This window comes from Cebus imitator, unplaced genomic scaffold (assembly GCF_001604975.1).
Source record: "Cebus imitator isolate Cc_AM_T3 unplaced genomic scaffold, Cebus_imitator-1.0 Scaffold101, whole genome shotgun sequence".
NCBI lineage: Eukaryota > Metazoa > Chordata > Mammalia > Primates > Cebidae > Cebus > Cebus imitator.
Window position 1 is genome coordinate 5,328,217 of NW_016107416.1, and position 18,354 is coordinate 5,346,570.

Here is an 18,354-nt window from a genome sequence, read left to right on the forward strand (position 1 = left end):
TGGGACATAACAAAGGATCTGAGTAGTAAACGCAGGGAGTGTTTGGGGTTTTATTCAGCCCGGGCTGACGGTGTGTGTTGCCGCCACGCACCGCTGCCTGTTCGAACGCATGGCTGAGCTGCCGACCGGCTCGCTACCCCAAACACCGTACGCCACCCAACTCCTGTTGTAACGCCATTGCGCGTGGCATTGTGTTGCGTTTGCGTGTGTGGCATCCGAGTCGTGGGATTCAGGGGGAACAAGGCTATTCCCCGCTTCCCGCGGAGTCTCCCTCGGGTGGGGGCCACACGGACAAGGGCTGCGCGCCCTGGAGGTGCCCGGGGGCGCTACTTCCCCGGGGCGTTACACATGGGCTGCCCTGCGCCGAGGTGCGCGGGGCGAGCGGGAGATGTGGGGCGGGCGAGGGGCGGTGGGGTGGGCGCCACCTTAACTTCGATCTTGCGGCAGCCGGGGAGAAGCCGTCGCCGCCCCGCCCGAGCTGGGTGCCGCGGCACTCGGCTCTGCGCCGCGCGTCTCCGCCGCTGCCTCTTTAATCAGGAACACAGAAGGGGCGGGCCCTGAACCGGCGCGTAATCGGATAGCTCTGCCGCGGCTCTGACATCCACATGCTGCTCTGCCTGAAAAGGCAGGGGGGAGCCGGAGGGGAGACAGAGATCGCGAGCGAGGCACCAGCCTGCAGCCGGCCCCCGGTACATCCTCAGCCGCGCAGACAGTCGGCGAGGTGGAGGTGAGGGCGGGCGCCAGCGAACTCGGAGAGGGGCTCGCTCACTCGCAGGCGATCTCAGCCGCCGCCGCCCCAGCAGCAGCAACAGCCACAGCAGCTTTCTTCCTCAGACTCCCCTCCAGAGGCTGGCTGGCCAAGCGGGTGTAGCCGTTGGGGAAGGCTCCCGCTAGGGGAACCCGGCGAGGAGAAGAGCAAGGCGGCCGCCTCCCACTCGGGCTATCCGGCGGCGGCTGCCTCCGCCCGCATGTCCGTCCCGGGTACCGGGGGATGTGTGTCAGTTTACGCCTCTGAGACCACACAGCTGCCTGGGGGCCGTGTGATGCCCACGGCAAGTCTTGGCTTTAATTATTATTATTATTATTATTATTACGACTGGCTTTCGGGAAATACTCGTGATATTGTAGGATAAAGGAAATGACACTTTGAGGAACTGGAGAGAACATACATGCGTTTTGTTTTTGAGAGGAAACCCGTGTCCTTTTCCCGGCTTGTGCCCTCTTTGCTGATTTCAGGGGCTACTCTCCCTCCTCCTGGTGAGGTGGAAATTCCAGCAAGAATAAAGGTGAAGACAAGCCAGCAGGACTCGGGAGGGAAACACTGACCATTAGAAACCTCTGCATAAGACGTTGTAAGGAAGAAAATAAGAGAGAGAGAAACACAAAGATTTAAACAAGAAACCTACGAACCCAGCTCTGGAGAGAGCGACCTTCTCCAAAATGGATATGTTTCCTCTCACCTGGGTTTTCTTAGCCCTCTACTTTTCAAGACACCAAGTGAGAGGCCAATCAGGTAAGCCACTGAAAGTTTTTTTCTATTTATTGCAACATGGTTTCCCCTTTAAAAGCCATCGCTAAAGCAGGGAGGCCACGCAGAACAGCACAGAAGGAGGCTCCCTCAGTACTCAATAATTTAAAGAGAGATCCCAGCCGACCCTCCCTGCACCACCACGGCTGGTAAAACCCAACTTTCCTCTCCTACTAGGAGAATGTGGGGTGTGTGTGTGTGTGTGTGTGTGTGTGTGTGTTGTGTGTGTGTTTTGAAACAGAATTTGGCGGTGTTCAGATGTCACATATGGACTGAATCAAAGGTTTAAAAATACTACAAAGCCTTTGCATTACAGTTTTTGGGGATTTTTTTTCTCTCTGTCTTGAAGCAGAACACATCTCCCTTGAGTTTCTCCAACCTAGCCAGTGAAATATAAATCATTTGCATTCCCTCCACTAAGCTACATTGAGCAATGTTAACTGAAGGGCTTGGGAAAGACAAGAGTTTAGTTTTGGTTTTCAGAGGCTGTAGATTCTTTGGAGAATGGTTGGATATGCCTCAAAATCCTAGGGCTCAGGCTGGTGGAGCAAGTTGGCTTGTGGCTGAGAGAGGGTCTTGGGGTTGGGTGATGCTGGCAACCAAGGCGGCTGGTCATCCCTTCTCTCTTCATCCATGTGTTGTCTGGGAAAGTAAATCATACGTTTTTTAAGAAATTATTATTAGATAAAACAAATTGCAGGCCTTTGAAGGTCTGTCACTCTAGTGCAGTGGTTTGAAACTTTTGAGTGGAATTTGTTCTCAACCACTGCCAAGAGGGTGTCTGGACAGGCTGCTGTGGAGATCAGCACTTCGAGGCCCAGAGCAGTCTGGGGACCACATTTGTGGGCGTCGGGCTAGGGATATGCTCTCTGGGAAGGGATCTCTGGTTCCATGGGGAATGCAGTGGGGCTTGTGCTTCCTTCCCGGGACCACTCTGTAGAGTGAGTCTCTCTCCCCCTCTGAGAACCGTATCTGGAATCTCACAACAAAATTCTTCGCAGCTGCTACAGGTGATTGGAGATGGAGAAACCATCTATGGAGGAAATGGGTGAAAGAAAGAAGAAAAAGCCTTCCTGAAGTGCCTCACCCAAGCCACTTGCAAGGCGATGGCGGCAGTGGTAGGGCTAACTCTGCAGCCTCCTGGGCATCCCCTAGAACATCAGCTAGTGGGTCCTAACTTTGCATCTGGCACTGTCACCCTTCCTTCTTCCCCTCCCCAACCCTCAACCAGCACACACGCCACTTTAAGCTTGGGCATTTATTTGAGGGGGAGGAAAATTTAGAAATGCCTTTGCTACCCAAATCCGCACGTTTTCAGCTCTTTCTTTGCCATAAGTGGTCTTCAGGGCAGCTGCAAATCCTATCAAAGGGATGGGTGGGGGGGTCCCACTTGGGGAGATTTTTTGGGCCTCCCCATTCCCTCTTGCCTTAATTCTAACTTCCTGGCTTGAAGTGGAATTAAATTACCTCTCACAGACCTGGATGCTGCGTTAATTGTGTATGTTTGTGTGATCCGCTGTGTGTGTGTGTGTGTGTGTGCACGCGTGCGCGCCGTGAGAATGCCCACAGTATATTATGTATTCAGACACGGACTCCTGTAGGCCCCAGCGCGCGAGCGCGCACACACTGGCACTCACACCGGCGCGCATACACATGCAACTTCAGGTTCAGTGTGCTGTGCGGAGCGGGAGGGGTCGTGAAGACTCAGGGGCCATCTCCTATCCCAGATGTTCGCACATCTGTCCCCGAGCGCTGCATGGAGTGTGTGTACGTGTGTGCGCGACACCCGCTTGGACCCACTCCCGCTCTGCCACCTGCCTCCCGCGCTCTCTGCAGAACCCCCTCCCATCCCAACCCCCGACCGTGCTGCGTCACTTCCAGAGAAGCCCAGAGGCGCGGAGTTCGGGGCAACCTCGGACCCGGGGTGGTATCTCAGGGTGGGATTCGAAGCTGGGACTTCCCGGGAACCTCCAGCTCCCCAAAATGCGATCGCAAGCCGTGGGCTGCTCAGGCTTTCAGGCGGAGCAACGGACTTGCACCCGGGGAGCAGGCAGCGTGTGACCAGGGCGAGGCCGAACTAGACCTCTGACTCACCCGATGTGCGCCAGCCGGGAAGGGGCCCGGTTCTGCCGCCGCCGCCGGCGAGAACCAATTCTGGGAAGGCGTAAGAGGGGACAGAAGGTGCACGCGGGGGAGCAATTGAGAAAATAACACGGCAGTCGCGGCGCGCGGCACCTTGGGCTGGTGCGTGGCTGGGAGCCCGCATGGGCTGCCCCTCTCCTCACTGCGCCGCCTAGCCAGACCGCAGCGCAGTCGCTAGTCTGTCTCCATCTCTGCCCCGGGCACCCCCGCCAGTCCCCAGCGCTCCGCTCTGCGCCGCAGGTTTGCCGCGACTCCTAGAGAGCCGGCTTTGAGTAGCGGGAGGCCGAGGCCGGCGGGCTTGGGAATCCAAGCTCTGGCCCAACTGGGTGATAGGAAGCTGGGGTGGGATTTCGGAGAGGAGGGCGGAGAGAGGCGGGAAGGAGCCAGCTAGAGCCGCAGGAATGCGCGCAACTTGCACAGCCTCTAGATCGCGGCGCGCCCAGAGCCCGCCAGTGCACAGGAACAGGTGAAGAGCACGCGGCGCGCAGCCATCCACGTGGTGGGGACGTGGTAGCCCCTCAGCTCTCCTTCTAGGCCTCCCTCCCCCTCCCCGTCCCCCAGCGCCGTCTCTAACGCCGCATCGATTTGTTTGGGCTACGCAGCAGAAACAGAGCCCAGCGATCCATAAACATTCTATTAAGCAAAAATATTCCCAGCGAAAGCAAAACCGAGGCTGAAGCCTCCGCGAAGTTGGCCGTCTCCAACCACTTCATGCTTGTCCCCTCCTCCCTCTAAGGACACCCCCAGGGAAAACCCTGCGGCATTTCCTCAACGCTACCCAGTGCGGGAAAGTTAGGTCTCCGCTGCAGTTCTGGTCTGCGGAGAAGCCTCTGCCTGCAGTCGCCGGCGAGTTCCCGCCTCCCCTCCCCAGCCGCCTCGCTCTTTGCTTTTCCACGTGAGAAAAAGAAATATTCACGGCCAATCCTTCATTTTCACTGATTGATTTCTTTTTAATATCAACACAAGTTAATGGAGGCGAGGCGTGCTGTGATTAAACGGCTGCCCCCGCCCTTCGCCTAGGGCTGACTGCGCAGCGGATCTTTCCCACCCGGTCGCAGGCGTCTGGCGGCTGGGTGGGGGTTGGGGGGGCACCAGTAGCGCTAGTGTTTGAAGGTTGGGGAGGGATTTGGAATGGACTTGTCGCCCTCTGGGAATCATCTGGGTTAGGGAAGGTCGGGAATCCGCTTTCCAGACCAAGTTTAGGAGATCTCGCCTATACGCGTTGCGGCTTCTGCGGCTCTGGTTGAATTTCTTATGAGAGGGTAGGGGATCCACGCTCTGGTTTATCGGCGTGTGCTCACTGCTCGGCTCCCCTCCCTCCGCCTCCTTTCCTTTCGGTTTCAGATAGAGAGGAGAGCCCCCTGGCGCTAGCCATTCCCCGTCAGCGCCCGCTACGAACCTCCCCTTTGCTAGAGTTAATCATGATCTGCAGGGGACGGGGGTTTGCTCAGGAAATTATTCAAGTCCTGACGATGAGTTTCTTCAAATGGTGGCAACTCCAAGTCCTAAGGTCCCCACCTCCAGGACACATCGCTTGGGGCCAAAAGAACCCAGACCCCATAACCATCTACCCTCCCCCTCCTTGTCAGGAGAGCTTTGATCTATACTCGAGTTTTAATGCCATTGCCATGGACACGGGCAAATTCGGTCAATTCACCCTTCGGTCTGAACTGGATGATCAGATAAGAGGTGTAAATTGGTTGTGGGAGACAGGTCTGAGTTCAAACAAATCCTGAAAGAGAAGCAATGATGATCGCTGGATGGGCGCTGGATAAGGATTTGAAGTGTTTCTTTTAGCCTGTCTCCCCAAAATGTGGGATGGCCACTGGCGAGCATAATAATTTGCAAGTAAACTGTAAACTCCTAGATTTTACACAGACTGCCTGCTCTAGGCTCTAGGGATTGGTCACTAAATGGGTGCCCAGTAAACTTTTCCCCTATGAACAGCTCCTGGAGATAGGGAAGCTGTGGCCAGTTGCCAACGGAGCACACAGTGCAAGACAGTGGCAAGAGGTACACTCCCCACAGGGCTCCGGGCAGGCCCATGCTTGTCCAAGCTGTGCCTGGTAGAAATGTGAATGCACAGGCAGCACATCAGGTTTGGAGTTTCACAGGTTTGGAGTTTCATGTTATCCGATAGAATCCTTAGACATTAACCCCGGAGCACTCAACTGGCAAAATAAAAGATTGAAAGGCTGAAGTGACTGGAACCCAGGCTACCCAGACAGGACTCCCGCTGTCTCCCAAATGGCTCTGATCCCCTGCTGTTGAATGTATCGAGTCCACGTTCTGCAGCAGAAAGGCCAGTTCCTATCTTCCAGGCATAGAAAAAGCTAGGAGTCCCAACGCCATAGGCAATGAGGCACGAATAGAAATAACAGTAAGGGAGGGGTCTGGGGTCAGTGGGGAGAGACACCAGGGACCGGATGATTCTGGGGACCCTGTTGTTTTTCATTTCACTCAACTCTTTCTTAAAGCAATCAAGAAAATGAACTGACTTAGGGTGACCTGAGTGTAAGACAGTTCTGAGTTGACAGAATTCAAGAGCCAAGTAAAGAGGTTTCCAAATACATTCTCAAAGGTCTAGTTTGGAAAGACTCTAGGAACTTGAGCTGAGATTTTCCTGTTTTAAAAGATAGAGCAAAAGCAGCATACCTTTTTAATTTCTTGAACTGACAAGAAAGTATTTGAAAAGTGACATCTGGGCAATGGCTTGTAGTATTATTAACATATTTGAGGTATTTTATGATCTGACCATCATTTGCCACTGGATAATCTTTGAGGCAACCTCCTTGAGTGGCAGATAAGTATACTGATCACCAGAAGTTAGTGTTTGTACTGTTCGTAGTGTTTTTGTTTTTTAATTAACACACTTCTGGAAGATGCTGCAGAAGTGTGTCCTGGAGATCCTACAGTATTTTTCAAAGCTTTATCTGCCTTGATGGGAAATGGCCAAAGGCTTCATGGTTTTATTACCTAACAGGATTCAGTGGAGTTGGATTCCAGGACACAGTGGCCTTGTATCATAGCTGGCCCTCCAGGAGAGGGCATCTTCTAAAGGTTTAGGAAGCTGTCAAGTTTAGATAAGGCTGAGCTCCAATCCTCTGGGACCTTGGTTGTATTAATAAGGAGAAATTAATTTTTAACCACTGGGAATGTTGCCAAATTATATGACCTTTGGCAGACCAGCTGTGCTATAAAAATAAATCCCCCGTTTCTGAAAATGCTACTCCTATCCAGTAGAACAATAACAGTGTGGCATTTAGGATAGAGAAGAGCAGAACTGAGAAGAAACGAGAGAAATAGGAGTTGAAAAAAAAAAAAAAAACTTCCATGTTGTGATACATGGTTTCAGACTTGAATATCCGATCCATCACTCCCTCACTTCCTCATTTCCCCCTTCCCCGGCCCCGTGCCTGGGGTTTCCAGAACACAGGAAAGAGGGCCAGGATGACAAGGAGCTGAGCGCCTGTGTGTACAGCGAGTAGAGAAGGTGTTAAGTGCTTCCAGCCCACTCACACCCCAGCCTCAAACACATCTCTCGTTGTTCACACACAGTACTGGCACAGGCAGAGAAAAGGGGGTTTTCAAACAGGCAACATGTTCGTCTCTCCCTAAATGCTACAAAGCAGGTTTGCAACCGGGAAGTTTTGGGGGGATCATCCCTGGCCTTCCCAGCTTCTGACACTGGGAGTTCGACTGCCTGGCTTTAGAATTCAGCTCAGCCTCTCGCCGGCTCTATGACCCAAGTACCCTGTGTGATCAGATACTTAGTCTCTGTGCCTCAGTTTGCTTGTCTGGAACTGTGTTTGGTAACAATACCTACTTCATAGGGCTGTTATGCTATGTCAGAGTATATAGAATTCTGTTTGGCACATATGAAGCCTATTCCGAAGTCACTGAATCTTTAAAACTGTTTCAGTGGGGTTAGTGGAATCTCGTGATCATAGAAAGCACACTGTAACCATGTGGTAAGTTTATTTTTATGAGATTTTAAAAATAAGTAAATAATTCTTATTCTCAGTTCTTCTACCGCCAAATCTCTGTGTTTTGTAAGCACCATATTATCTCTCACCATGCTCTTCTTCAGAGGAGAATATTCTCTGCTGGGTTCTTATCTTAGATTTACATCTCCTTTGCATTGTTTCCTCCTTCTTTCTCTATTTTCAGTATTCTTACCTCCTATTTTCTTTTTAATCTCTCTCTCGTTTCCTTTCCTTTTCCTCCCCTTCCATCCTTCATCACTGAGCGTGTGCTCAGCAGGGAATGCTGCGTTGAAGGCACCCTCCCCAATGTGTAATAACTTCTACTCCGGCATTAAGGGCCTTCAGCAGCTGAACTCAAAAAAGTCATCAGAAAGACAAAATAGCTTTTACCCAGCAAGACTCGTAATAATCCTATTTCCCTCTGGGTCTTCATAAAGGACTCATGATAAGTTAATTTTACTAGTATTAAAATGGCAAGTACGGTGGCTCATGCCTATAAACCCAGCACTTTGGGAGGCCAAGGGGGGCAGATCACCTGAGATCAGTAGTTCAAGACCACCCTGGCCAACATGGCAAGACCCCATCTCTAATAAAAATAAAAAATAAAAATAAAAATTTGCTGGGTATGGTGACACCCTGTAATCCCAGCTACTCGGGAGGCTGAGGTAGGAGAATTGTTTGAACTCGGGAGGCGGAGGTTGTAGTGAGCCAAGATCATGCCACTGTACTCCAGCCTGGGTGAGACTCTGTTTCAAAAAATAAAGTAAAATAATAAAACAAAATGTGAGTGTGCTTTGAACTTTATTGTCTGCATTAGGGTGTTCTAGGAGACAGCTCACACTAACTCTACCTTGACTTATTTATGACGAGGTATTATTATCCCAGACAAGTTATTCAAACTTTCAATTGACCACTAAAAAATATTTGCACTTAGTAACAGCTGAGGGTGGAGAAGGAAGGGCACTAGCTGCAACAGTAGAATATTTTCTGATAGAACTCTCAGAGTCTGTCCTATCTAGTGATAATTTTGATGTGCCTTTAGTCACTTCTTAATTGATTAATTCACCAAATCCTGATGAGTCTGACTTTTGGGAAAGGCTCTGGTTTGATCCTGTAAGGCTTGCCAAAGATGGATCAGCAAGGAGCCATGACTTCAAATTGCTGGTGGCTCAGTAGAATGGATGAGGCCTTAGGGAACTCTCACACATCTCAGAAGATGCTAAAGAGCTTCAACCTCTCAGATGCAGAGAAGAGAAAGATTACTCCTGGTATGGGAGAGGAATAAAAACAGAGGTGGCCTGGAGTGAGAGAATAGGTGGGATTTAGAACAGGGAAGGGCATACAAGGAGAAGGGGAAGGTGTGAGTAGAGCAGTGGATGCTGGGTTTATTTGGGGAACATTCAGAAGCTGCAGTTTAGAATGCATGGTGGGAAATAATTGCAAACAAGGTTAGAAATGATAGCTTGGGCTCAATTCAAGGCCCAAATTGCTAGGCAAAGAGGTTTGGGTTTCACTTGCTAACCAATGGGGAGCCATTGATGTTTCAACATAAGCTTCAGCTAATCAAAATAAATGAAGGAAATATTATATTACCTTTTTTTCTCCTTTGTTTTTTGGAGAGACCTTAGAATTATTCTTCTGTTTCCTTCCCCAAATGTCTGCTAAAATGGTCAGGAATTGTAATCCCAGATCTCTCATCAATGGCATCAAAATTGCATTTGCAATGAGGGCTGGAAAAGAGCGGACATAAATATAAACTAATGACATTATATTGGCTGCCCTATTGGAATTGCATTTGTTTATGATATAAGATGACAAATAACAAGGTTACCACAGGTGGCATGATTCGAGGTCAGGAGAGGTAATTGCGTCAAAGTTACATTTTACGGATTAAATGAGGCTTCATTTTTAGAATCCAGATTGAGGGGAGAGATGTTCAGAAGGCCCTGTTTCCAGACCCAATTTCCAGTTTCTCCTAAGTTAATTCATTGGAGGTGTTTTAAGAGAGGGAATGTGCTTTGTTCCTTATTTGTTTACAAACTCATATGCTGGCTTCCTCCCCTGCTCTCTGCTTCCCTCCTAGATGGCCCTTTTATTCAGATTTTGAACTTTATCATTGCGAAAGTTCAGAAGGATTTCCATTTGCTGTGCCTTCAGGAGTGCATCATTCACTGCCACCAGTCTCCATAAATTGAGTAGATTGCATCCCTTCCCGGTTGCCTTAGGAAGTGGTCAAACAGCCACATTCCTAGGCTGATGGATTGGCTCATTTCTTCCCAGCCTAAGCCAAGATACAGATTTTATGAGACTGTCTTGTGACAGGCTGAAGTCGCTTTGAATAAAACAAAATCCAGCCTCAGCTCACAGAAATAACTCTTAAAAAGCAGCTTATCCTAGGTTGGTAAGCAAAATTTGGTTAAAACCCTGAGCCAAGGCCTTAGATGATCTGGGTGAGGGATTTGAAGAAACTCCTTTTGGTTTTCCTTCTCATGCACCACAGTTGTTGACATGCTCACACACAGAACTGTGTATCCATAATATTTATAAATACGCAGCCACAGGCTCAGTTACAAAAAGAAACTCATGTTAGTAGACCTAATGTGATTAAAGGAGACATTTGAACTCTCCGTAATGCAAGACAGACATGTTCATCTGAAGAATCCTGCAGTTTTGTTTCAGGCTTACCAAGCAGACAGAACAGAGGTAGCACCTTGAATAAATGTCTTATTGTTTAGGAGAGTAGAGAATCTTTTGAATTTTTGGCTCAATCTATGGGTTATAGGATTTTTTCCCCACCTCATTATATGGGCTTTGGATTTTAGCACTGGAACTGACCTTTAAAATCATGTTTCTCATTCTCTAGATGAGAAAGCAAAGGCTCAGAGTTGTCTACTAACTTACCCAAGGTCACACAGCTTGCCAGTGGTGAGACCAGACTTGATTACTAGGCTTTTACATCCTGCTCCAGTGCTATTTCCAATGAACTGCCCTGGTGGAGTAAGTTAAGTGACAAGGTGACAACTTCCTTTCTTTTAAAATAGAAGAAAGAGTTTCTTCTTTGCCTTGCTACCAATAATTAAATGAAAACAATGCTGTGGAAATAGGGACAAGATGAGATTATGCTGTGGATGAAGAATAAATTGTAAAGTAAATGTAGTGTATTATTTTCAGGGGAAATGAGACTGATTGCTTTTCTCCACTAAGTGTCCTCAGGTATACATAGGAAATAGATGTCTCCTAATCCTCTGCTCTTTCTCTTTCCCATGGCATTTTAAAGTAACAGGGAATGGAGATGCCCCATTTAGAGGGTTTCAAACCATGTTCCAGCAGGCCTTGCAGAGAAGCCCCTCCAAGCTGCAGGCAGGGTCTGGGAGGCCTAGACTCTACACTGCCTCTGGCCACTTCCCTCCCAGCATCCAAGAAGAGCTCGCTTTTATTTTCTTTGTACATTAGAAGTCTAGGTAGAGTTTTCTTCAAGAAAAAAAAAAGTACTTCAAAAAAAATAAATAAATCTGAAAGCTACACACCTAATTCAGTCCATTCATTGAATTACAGTTTGCGAAGCTGAGGCTCAGAAAGGTCAAAGTGAGTGAGTTAAGGGCTGGGTGCCATCTCCCATCTTTCTGCCTATGTCCTTCCCTCCCTCTCCTGGCAACCCAGTCCCATTACCCCAGACTCACCTTTTACAACTGGACCCTGTATCCTACATCCAGCCAGTGGCCAAATTTCCCTGGTTTTGCCAAGGGCTCTCTCCTTCAGTTCAACTAAAGTGAGGGATCTGATTAGTCTTTTACCAAGCTGTGGTGAAGTTAGCCATAGTAATCCGACTAATTAGAAGGTTCTCACTACAGTCAGGCTTCAGTATTTAGCAAACATTATCGTCCCGTCCAGGTTATACAGTGTCCTTTTAAAACGATACCAACTAAATTTTTCTAGAAGGCAGACCAGATTTTTACAAGATCTTCTTTGCCCATTCTTAATACTTCTTAAAAATTAAACATTCGCAAGGCAAGTGATTGGGTTTTGTAGGAAGGTGGGTTCCTAAGTGAAGGTGTACAATATCCCTTTGCCTTTCCAGGGCTACGTTACCCAGGCAGTATAACAACAATACTTAAGAGAAAAAGAACAAGACAGAAAGAGTTTAAGACAATCTGATCTTTTACATTTCAAATAGAAACACCCAAGCAGTCATTAGAGGAGGAAAATCAGAACTTGGTAACCTCAGAACTTAGTGTTCCCTTTATTTCCAATTACATCTGGATCTGTCACCTTATTCCTGTCAGCCTTGGGCCTTTCTCAGACCTGGCCTGGCTCATCCGGCAGGCGTAGGAGAAAACTGCTCTGATCGGTCCAAACCTGGGTTTTGCTATCTCTCTTTGGGTGATGAATTTGCCCCAGGTGAAAGGTATTCACGAAATAGTTGCAGAATGAAGTCCTTTGTCAACTCACCAAACAGGCTCAGTAGCTCAAACTTCCACAGGGTCAATTTCCCCTCTGTATGTGGAGATTGGCCTTAAGGGTTTTGCCCTTGAGTTCAACTCTCCTTTGGCTTAGCTTGACTCCTTCGAAACAGGACAGAAACCATGTATAAAGTTCATTTCTGAACACAGTAAAGGCCTACAAAGTAATGGATGGTATAGCTCTTCAGAAGAAATTCTAGCTAATTTCTACTGGGACATGTTTGTATTTAAGAAATGTGTGTCCTCAACCCTAGAAATGAAAGATCAGTTATCAAGAGGAGATGAATTATGATTGTGTTTTCTTTAAAATTTTTACCGATATGTTTCAAGAATTCTATTCTCTCCAAGAAAAATAAAAACAGAAATTCTAGTGTTTATCTTTGTGGATATATGTTTGTGCAAATGATGTGTGATATTTTATGAGAAGGTGTGAACGTGTGTACAGGACTAAAGTGTGAATTAATGATATGTATATGTTCTTGAAGTATGTTCAATATCTATGTTTGTGTGTTTCTGAGTGTGAATGCAAGCCAAGCAAGAATGTGGGTTTATACATTTGTGAAAATTGAAAAAGTTAACCAACACAACTGGGGCAGATGTTTCAATGAGTTCTCTGATACTTCAATAAGTGTCTAGATTTTCTTCAGATAAAGAAAGGATAGTAAAAAGGAAATGAATTACTCCTTTTTCTTTTGGTTTAACAGCAGACAGTGCAGACTATCAGCTATGGGATATATATAGTTTAAATTTTTTTTGTAGTGGAGAATGATCACTTTTACTTTAGTTGAAAAATGAAACCTTTGTGAAGAAGTTTCCCATCTTTACTGTTGATCTGTGTGCCTGGTCTAATTACTAAAAGCCTAAACCTGGAAAGTGGGGAAATTGAGGGAGAAAAGTTCCTCTTTCAAGAGTGGTTGGAGAGAAGTAGAGGAAGGGATGGGGAAAGGAGGGAGAGAGTGTGGGTGGGGACAGTGGGGAGTATGTGGAAACCATAACAGTTACTAAACAGGAGCTCAGCTCAGGTTTCCTCTGATGAATTCCAAGGGAAAAAAGTGTGGTTTGGGGTGAGTTGGTGGCAGGGCTGCAGTTTTCTGCAAAATAGCTGGCAGAGAGCTGGAGCCAGTAGAAAATTCCCTCTTCTGCTAGTTGAGTAAGAGCAGCTGGTGATCTGTCCTCACACCTCTGCCTTCTCAGAGGGCCACTCCGCCTCATTTTATATGCATAAGCCTGGACCAACGGGCTAGAATTTGGCTGGCTAGATGACAGTGGGTGCCCAGCATGGGTGAGTGGTGCGGGCACCTGGAAAGCCTGTGGGTACTGGCTGCAGAGGAAATGGGCCTCATTGCTGGTCTCTTGTGGTCTGGGTGGGAGGGATGGGCCCATTGTCCTCATGGGTTCGGGTGGGTATAGGGTCATTAGGTAAGAAGATGATGTGCTGTCTACTAGCCTGAGGAAATGGCTGCTGTTGTTTTCCACCCAGTAGGAAATGGACTTGAATCCATTCAATTCTGGGCAGCTCAACTTGGCACAGTTTGAGCTCCTGGAGGCTTGATACCGGAAAGGCTACTTGTGTGGATTTGTGTCCCAACCACCCATGTGAAGCGTGCCCATCTTTTATACATTGAAAGCCTGTCAGGCCAGTAATCTAAAGCAGAGGTCTGGGAGATAGTAATGCCAACAGACACGGGGAATAGTAAAGTGCACCTGTAGAGTTAAAAAATGCATGACCCGTTCCCTCAAAGAGTGAACACAGAAGAAAGACCCATCCTGGAGGGTGGCTGCTGAGTCGTAATACATAATTCACGGGCCCATGCTGCTCCATGCAGAAGGCGATATTAAATCGTGATTGATGCTAAGAGACACACACATCTCAGGAAGGGCTCCAAGAGCCTTCTGAATATTTCCATGTCTCTTGTGCCTTCCCAGCTTCTGTTCTACTGCGGTATTTAAGCAAAACTCCCTATTTCCCAAGAATCCCTGCTGGGGATTGCAGAACTTTACTCCCAAATAGATGAGATTCCTCAAATGTCATCAACCACCTTTGCAGCCTTTGAAGGTGGCTCCCTTCCCTCCTGCGCCACATGAAGCTGTTTGCCTCCAGCCAGGCACTGCTGGTACAGGGAGCCACCTCTTCCTGCAAATGACCAGTGTGGCCGGACAAAGCAGCAGCACACTCTGGTGGTGGTGACCAGGCAGGAGAGACAGTGGGCAGCGCACAAGAAACAGACATTCATTCAACACAAAGCACCTTTGTCGAAATTCCAAGACTGGAGCCAGTAGATTCTTTAATACAGGTTTTTCCATTCGGTGTATAATGAAATAATAAATCAAATTTGCGGTATATGTGGAATTAAATGTTTGGGGGTTTTGCTTTTTTTTTTTTTTTTTTTTTTTTTTTTTTTTTGAGACGGAGTTTCGCTCTCGTTACCCAGGCTGTGCTGGCCCAAAGCTGAAAGTGCTTCCTCTGCTCCACATGTAATTGTTGCCAGGCTCGCTTGTGGGTCGGCACCACAAAACCACCATTGTCAATTCCCGGAGCCCTGACTGCTGGCTGCTGGGCTGGGCTGGGAGACACCGAATCAAATGAAGGATTTATGAGATAAAGATAGAGATGGGAGGTTGAACGAGGAGAGGAAGATGGGCCAAGGACGGGAGGCAGGAAAGGCAGGGAGGCATGTTGAGTTTGCAGTCCTCTTGTTTTTTTAATCGCAGACCATGTAATTGAGAATATTTATGGCCATGTTCTGGAATACTTTCATCTGTGTGTGTGTGTAGTCGGGTGGGTAGGGGGAGGGATGAGCTGGAATAATCTCTTCCACCGAATGAGTAAGTAGGTTAGTCTTCTGGACTGCCATAAAAGGTCTGTAAAATAGTTTTAATCAGACACTGGTACAGAAGAGAAGGAGGGAGTGGGGGGGAAGAAAGCCGCAGCATATGTGAAGTTCTTTGGGTTGTTGGATTCTCTTTCAGACCCACCGTGCGGAGGCCGTTTGAATTCCAAAGTTGCTGGCTACATCACCTCTCCTGGTTACCCCCAGGACTACCCTTCCCATCAGAACTGCGAGTGGATTGTTTACGCCCCCGACCCCAACCAGAAGATTGTCCTCAACTTCAACCCTCACTTTGAAATCGAGAAGCATGACTGCAAGTAAGCTCCGTTCTGTCCCCTGTGTATCCCATCCATGAGACGCACGTGCTCTACCCCCCACCCCGGCTCTTGTCACTTCTAGCACGCAGTGGCAGCACCCCTCACCCCAAGACCTGCTGCTAACCAGTGGTGGATCCTGGCCCCAGAGGAAAACCTCAAGGGGACATTCCCTTTCCAGGGAAATAAAGGTGTGGTTGATCCCGCAGCATGGTAGGAAACGCCTTCTTAAGGGCAAAGTAGAGAATATTAACCTGCCTCCAAAGGCTGGCAGTGAAGGAGAATTTCCATGCGGTGGCAGGGGGTGGCCTACAAAACTCCACCGCCTGACTTTGGGGTTTACCTTCCACTTGGAGATCTACCCATTTCCAAGGCTGTTACATGTGTAAACCCTGCCCGTTTCCATAGTAAGATAGCAGCCATATCCCCAAGTGGAGACTTTCTCTGCAACCGGCCACGCAGGATCAGCCTGTTACTTTATACAGTGGTAACTGGTTTCCTTATAGAAAAAAAAAGGGGGTTAAAAAAATCAAAGTAGTTCTAAGACTCATACTGGTTCTTGATACCTATGCTACACAAGTTAGAGTCTCAAAGTCAGTGTTAGGGATTTATTTAACAAACTCTGTTCTCATTGCATTACAAGTATTAATCCATTTACTTTGTACAGTGGGCTGGGAAGTTGGTGCTGTTATGATCTCCATTTTGCAAAAGAGAAAAGGGAAGCACAGAGAGGTTAGGTCAGTCACCCAACATGACTCAGCTGGTCTTACAGCATTGGTTCTGCCACCCTGGAAATGTGTGGCTTAGGAACTCCCAAGTGGACATTTAGACACTTGTGAGTACTTTAGAAATGCCATGTAAACACCGAGGTCCCTCAAAGTTAAGGTTGGGAAGCAGCAGCATTATCATGTCTGGAATACAGATGTACTTTGCACTGTCTACTGAGCTCCCTCTTAAAGTCTTTCCTCATTGGAATTAAAGTGAGAGTTTTTGTGCAGAAAAGAATATGCCAACAGTCATATTCGGCCCTAAATGTGCTGTTACTCTGATAAGCATTCAGTGCTCCCATGTGACTAATAAATTATCTAAGCATTCCTTGCTATTAAGGCATTGCGAATACTGAAACATTAATAAAGGGGCAAGCTGGCGGGACAGGTACCAAGGAGCAGGCAAAGCTCCCACAGACCAGGTCTGGGCCAGATTTCCTCATGGAGGAAACAAGGGCCCTCTCTAACTAGTGCTAGACTGTGAGGCTCAGTGAATTGAAGTCATTATTATCCTCCTAGGACTACTTTGCACCTACGTAATGATTTTCTCCTAACAAGAGGTAGTCTTTGTTGAAAATCAAAGGGTTTCCCGGATAGATGCCTCATGTGACAAAGAGTCATAAGATGGAGTTTCTAATCTCATATCCACTCTTGACTCAACGGATGACATAGGGAAACTCTTCAGTTCCTCTTTGTCTAAGTTATATGTGCACCCTGGATACATTTGCTTAGCATCCCAAGCCTTCTGATTCCCTGACAGTGAACTTGATCAAGAATTTCTGTTAGAAGAGCTTCTTTATAAGGGGTTTGGGGCCCTGATTCCTCTGGCTGGACTGCAGAAGTTTGGCACAGATGGAAGCATAATGTACAGAGAGCCTAGGTCTGAGCTCAAGAGAAATTTGACTAAGCACCTCTCTAGACTGAGGGCCAAATTCTGTTATGCTTATGCCAGCAAATCTCCCAGGGAAATTGCCAAGAGGTCATCCTATGTATATTCATAATGGCAGAGAGAGAAAGCATGGCTTTTGGAGGGAAAAACTTAGGAGCTAGTAAGCATGATTTAAAACATGTTGGGAAGGATGAAAAGCCTGAAACACATGCCCCTGGCCTGCTTTGGGCTGCGGGGTGCCCCTTCCATATACAGGACTCAGTCCCAGAGATGGGGAGAACTGAAGGTCTCCAGAGCCTCTGAGAAGGGAAAGAAGAAGGCATTTCCCTTGCTGGAGTTGGAGTGGGGGAAGCAGCGATTTACAGGGGTATCATCTGGCTTATCATCCTCGCTAAATTACTTCCTGTTTTTCTCCTCATTCCATGACCTCGTGTGTCTGGTTTGAACCTAAAAAGTGCGGGAGGTCAGAAAAAAATCTTTCTGGGATCTGTTTCCCCCAGTGCCAAACTGTCAGAGAGGCTCTGTTAGGATTAAGCCTCATCCACCTCACTTTGTCATTAATTCTCTGTTCCTCCCCACTTTTCTCCTCTACTCCCCGTTTCTCTTTCTCTCGTTAGTTTGTATTTAGAAAGACACATCTGGTTTTCTCAGCCTCTCGTTCTTCAAGGTATTTCTGGCCATTTGCATTTGCAATAAGTGGGCTTGCCCTCCCCACTGCCTTGTTTTACTTTCTTGTGAAAGGAACAATCAATCTAATTGAAGTCCTGGAAGTTCCGTCTTGTTCCGGCTCTCCCACTCTCTTCCAAACTGCATTTTCATTCCAAGGGAGCTCCTGGGTTTGGAAAGCACTCACTATCCAAGGAAATTAGCCTGCTTTCTCCTTTTATTTTGGGTGCATGCTTCAAATTGGATTTGGCTCTGCAGGCCTATAAGGTGGATACTTCCCAAATGAAAACTGCCTGGGCTGGCCTTCCAATCACAGAGCACAGCAGCAACGCCCCAGAAAAAGGGGAACTGAGCAAGAAAGTCAGGAGAAGCAGCAGCCAGCCTAGCTGTGGAGAAAGAGCAGTAGTCGGCACGCCCAACCTCGTGTTTGCCCGGGTTCTTCCTATGTGCTGGGGTAACCGCAAAGATTGCCCCAAGGCCTGGGAACAGGGCCATGATATGAACTTATTTATCCTGGGCTGTGGCCCCTGGGCCCTTGGCTCTCTGTATACCTTGAAATCTACATCCCAAAGGTTGAGACCGTTGCTGAGTCAACCCCAGACAGACCTTTTCCCCTAACCGTTGCTTATTATTAACTTTGTTCCATTGAAGCTTGCTGTGTGCTTGGAAAATTTCACTCACAAACCACAGCTTTGCCTGACCCAGTGCAACCCAAGGCCACCATCTCTAGTGACCTTCCCTTGACTCCTCCCGCCAGGCACTTGTAGAAAT

At 47.7% G+C, this 18,354-nt stretch overlaps 1 protein-coding gene across 3 annotated transcripts in view; it reads left to right on the plus strand.

The window, feature by feature from the left end:
- The first annotated feature begins 585 nt into the window (after nucleotides 1-585).
- Nucleotides 586-18,354, plus strand: part of NRP2 (neuropilin 2) — a 116,457-nt gene continuing 98,688 nt past the window's right edge. For 2 of the 3 annotated variants that reach the window (XM_017536874.2, XM_017536875.2), the window contains exons 1-2: nucleotides 586-1,513; nucleotides 15,087-15,264. In XM_017536874.2, the coding sequence (XP_017392363.1) occupies nucleotides 1,441-1,513; nucleotides 15,087-15,264 (251 nt within the window). In that variant the 5' untranslated portion in view covers nucleotides 586-1,440. Of the gene's footprint in view, nucleotides 1,514-14,630; nucleotides 14,977-15,086; nucleotides 15,265-18,354 lie in introns of those variants that run through there. The other variant, XM_037741488.1, reaches the window with a different exon arrangement.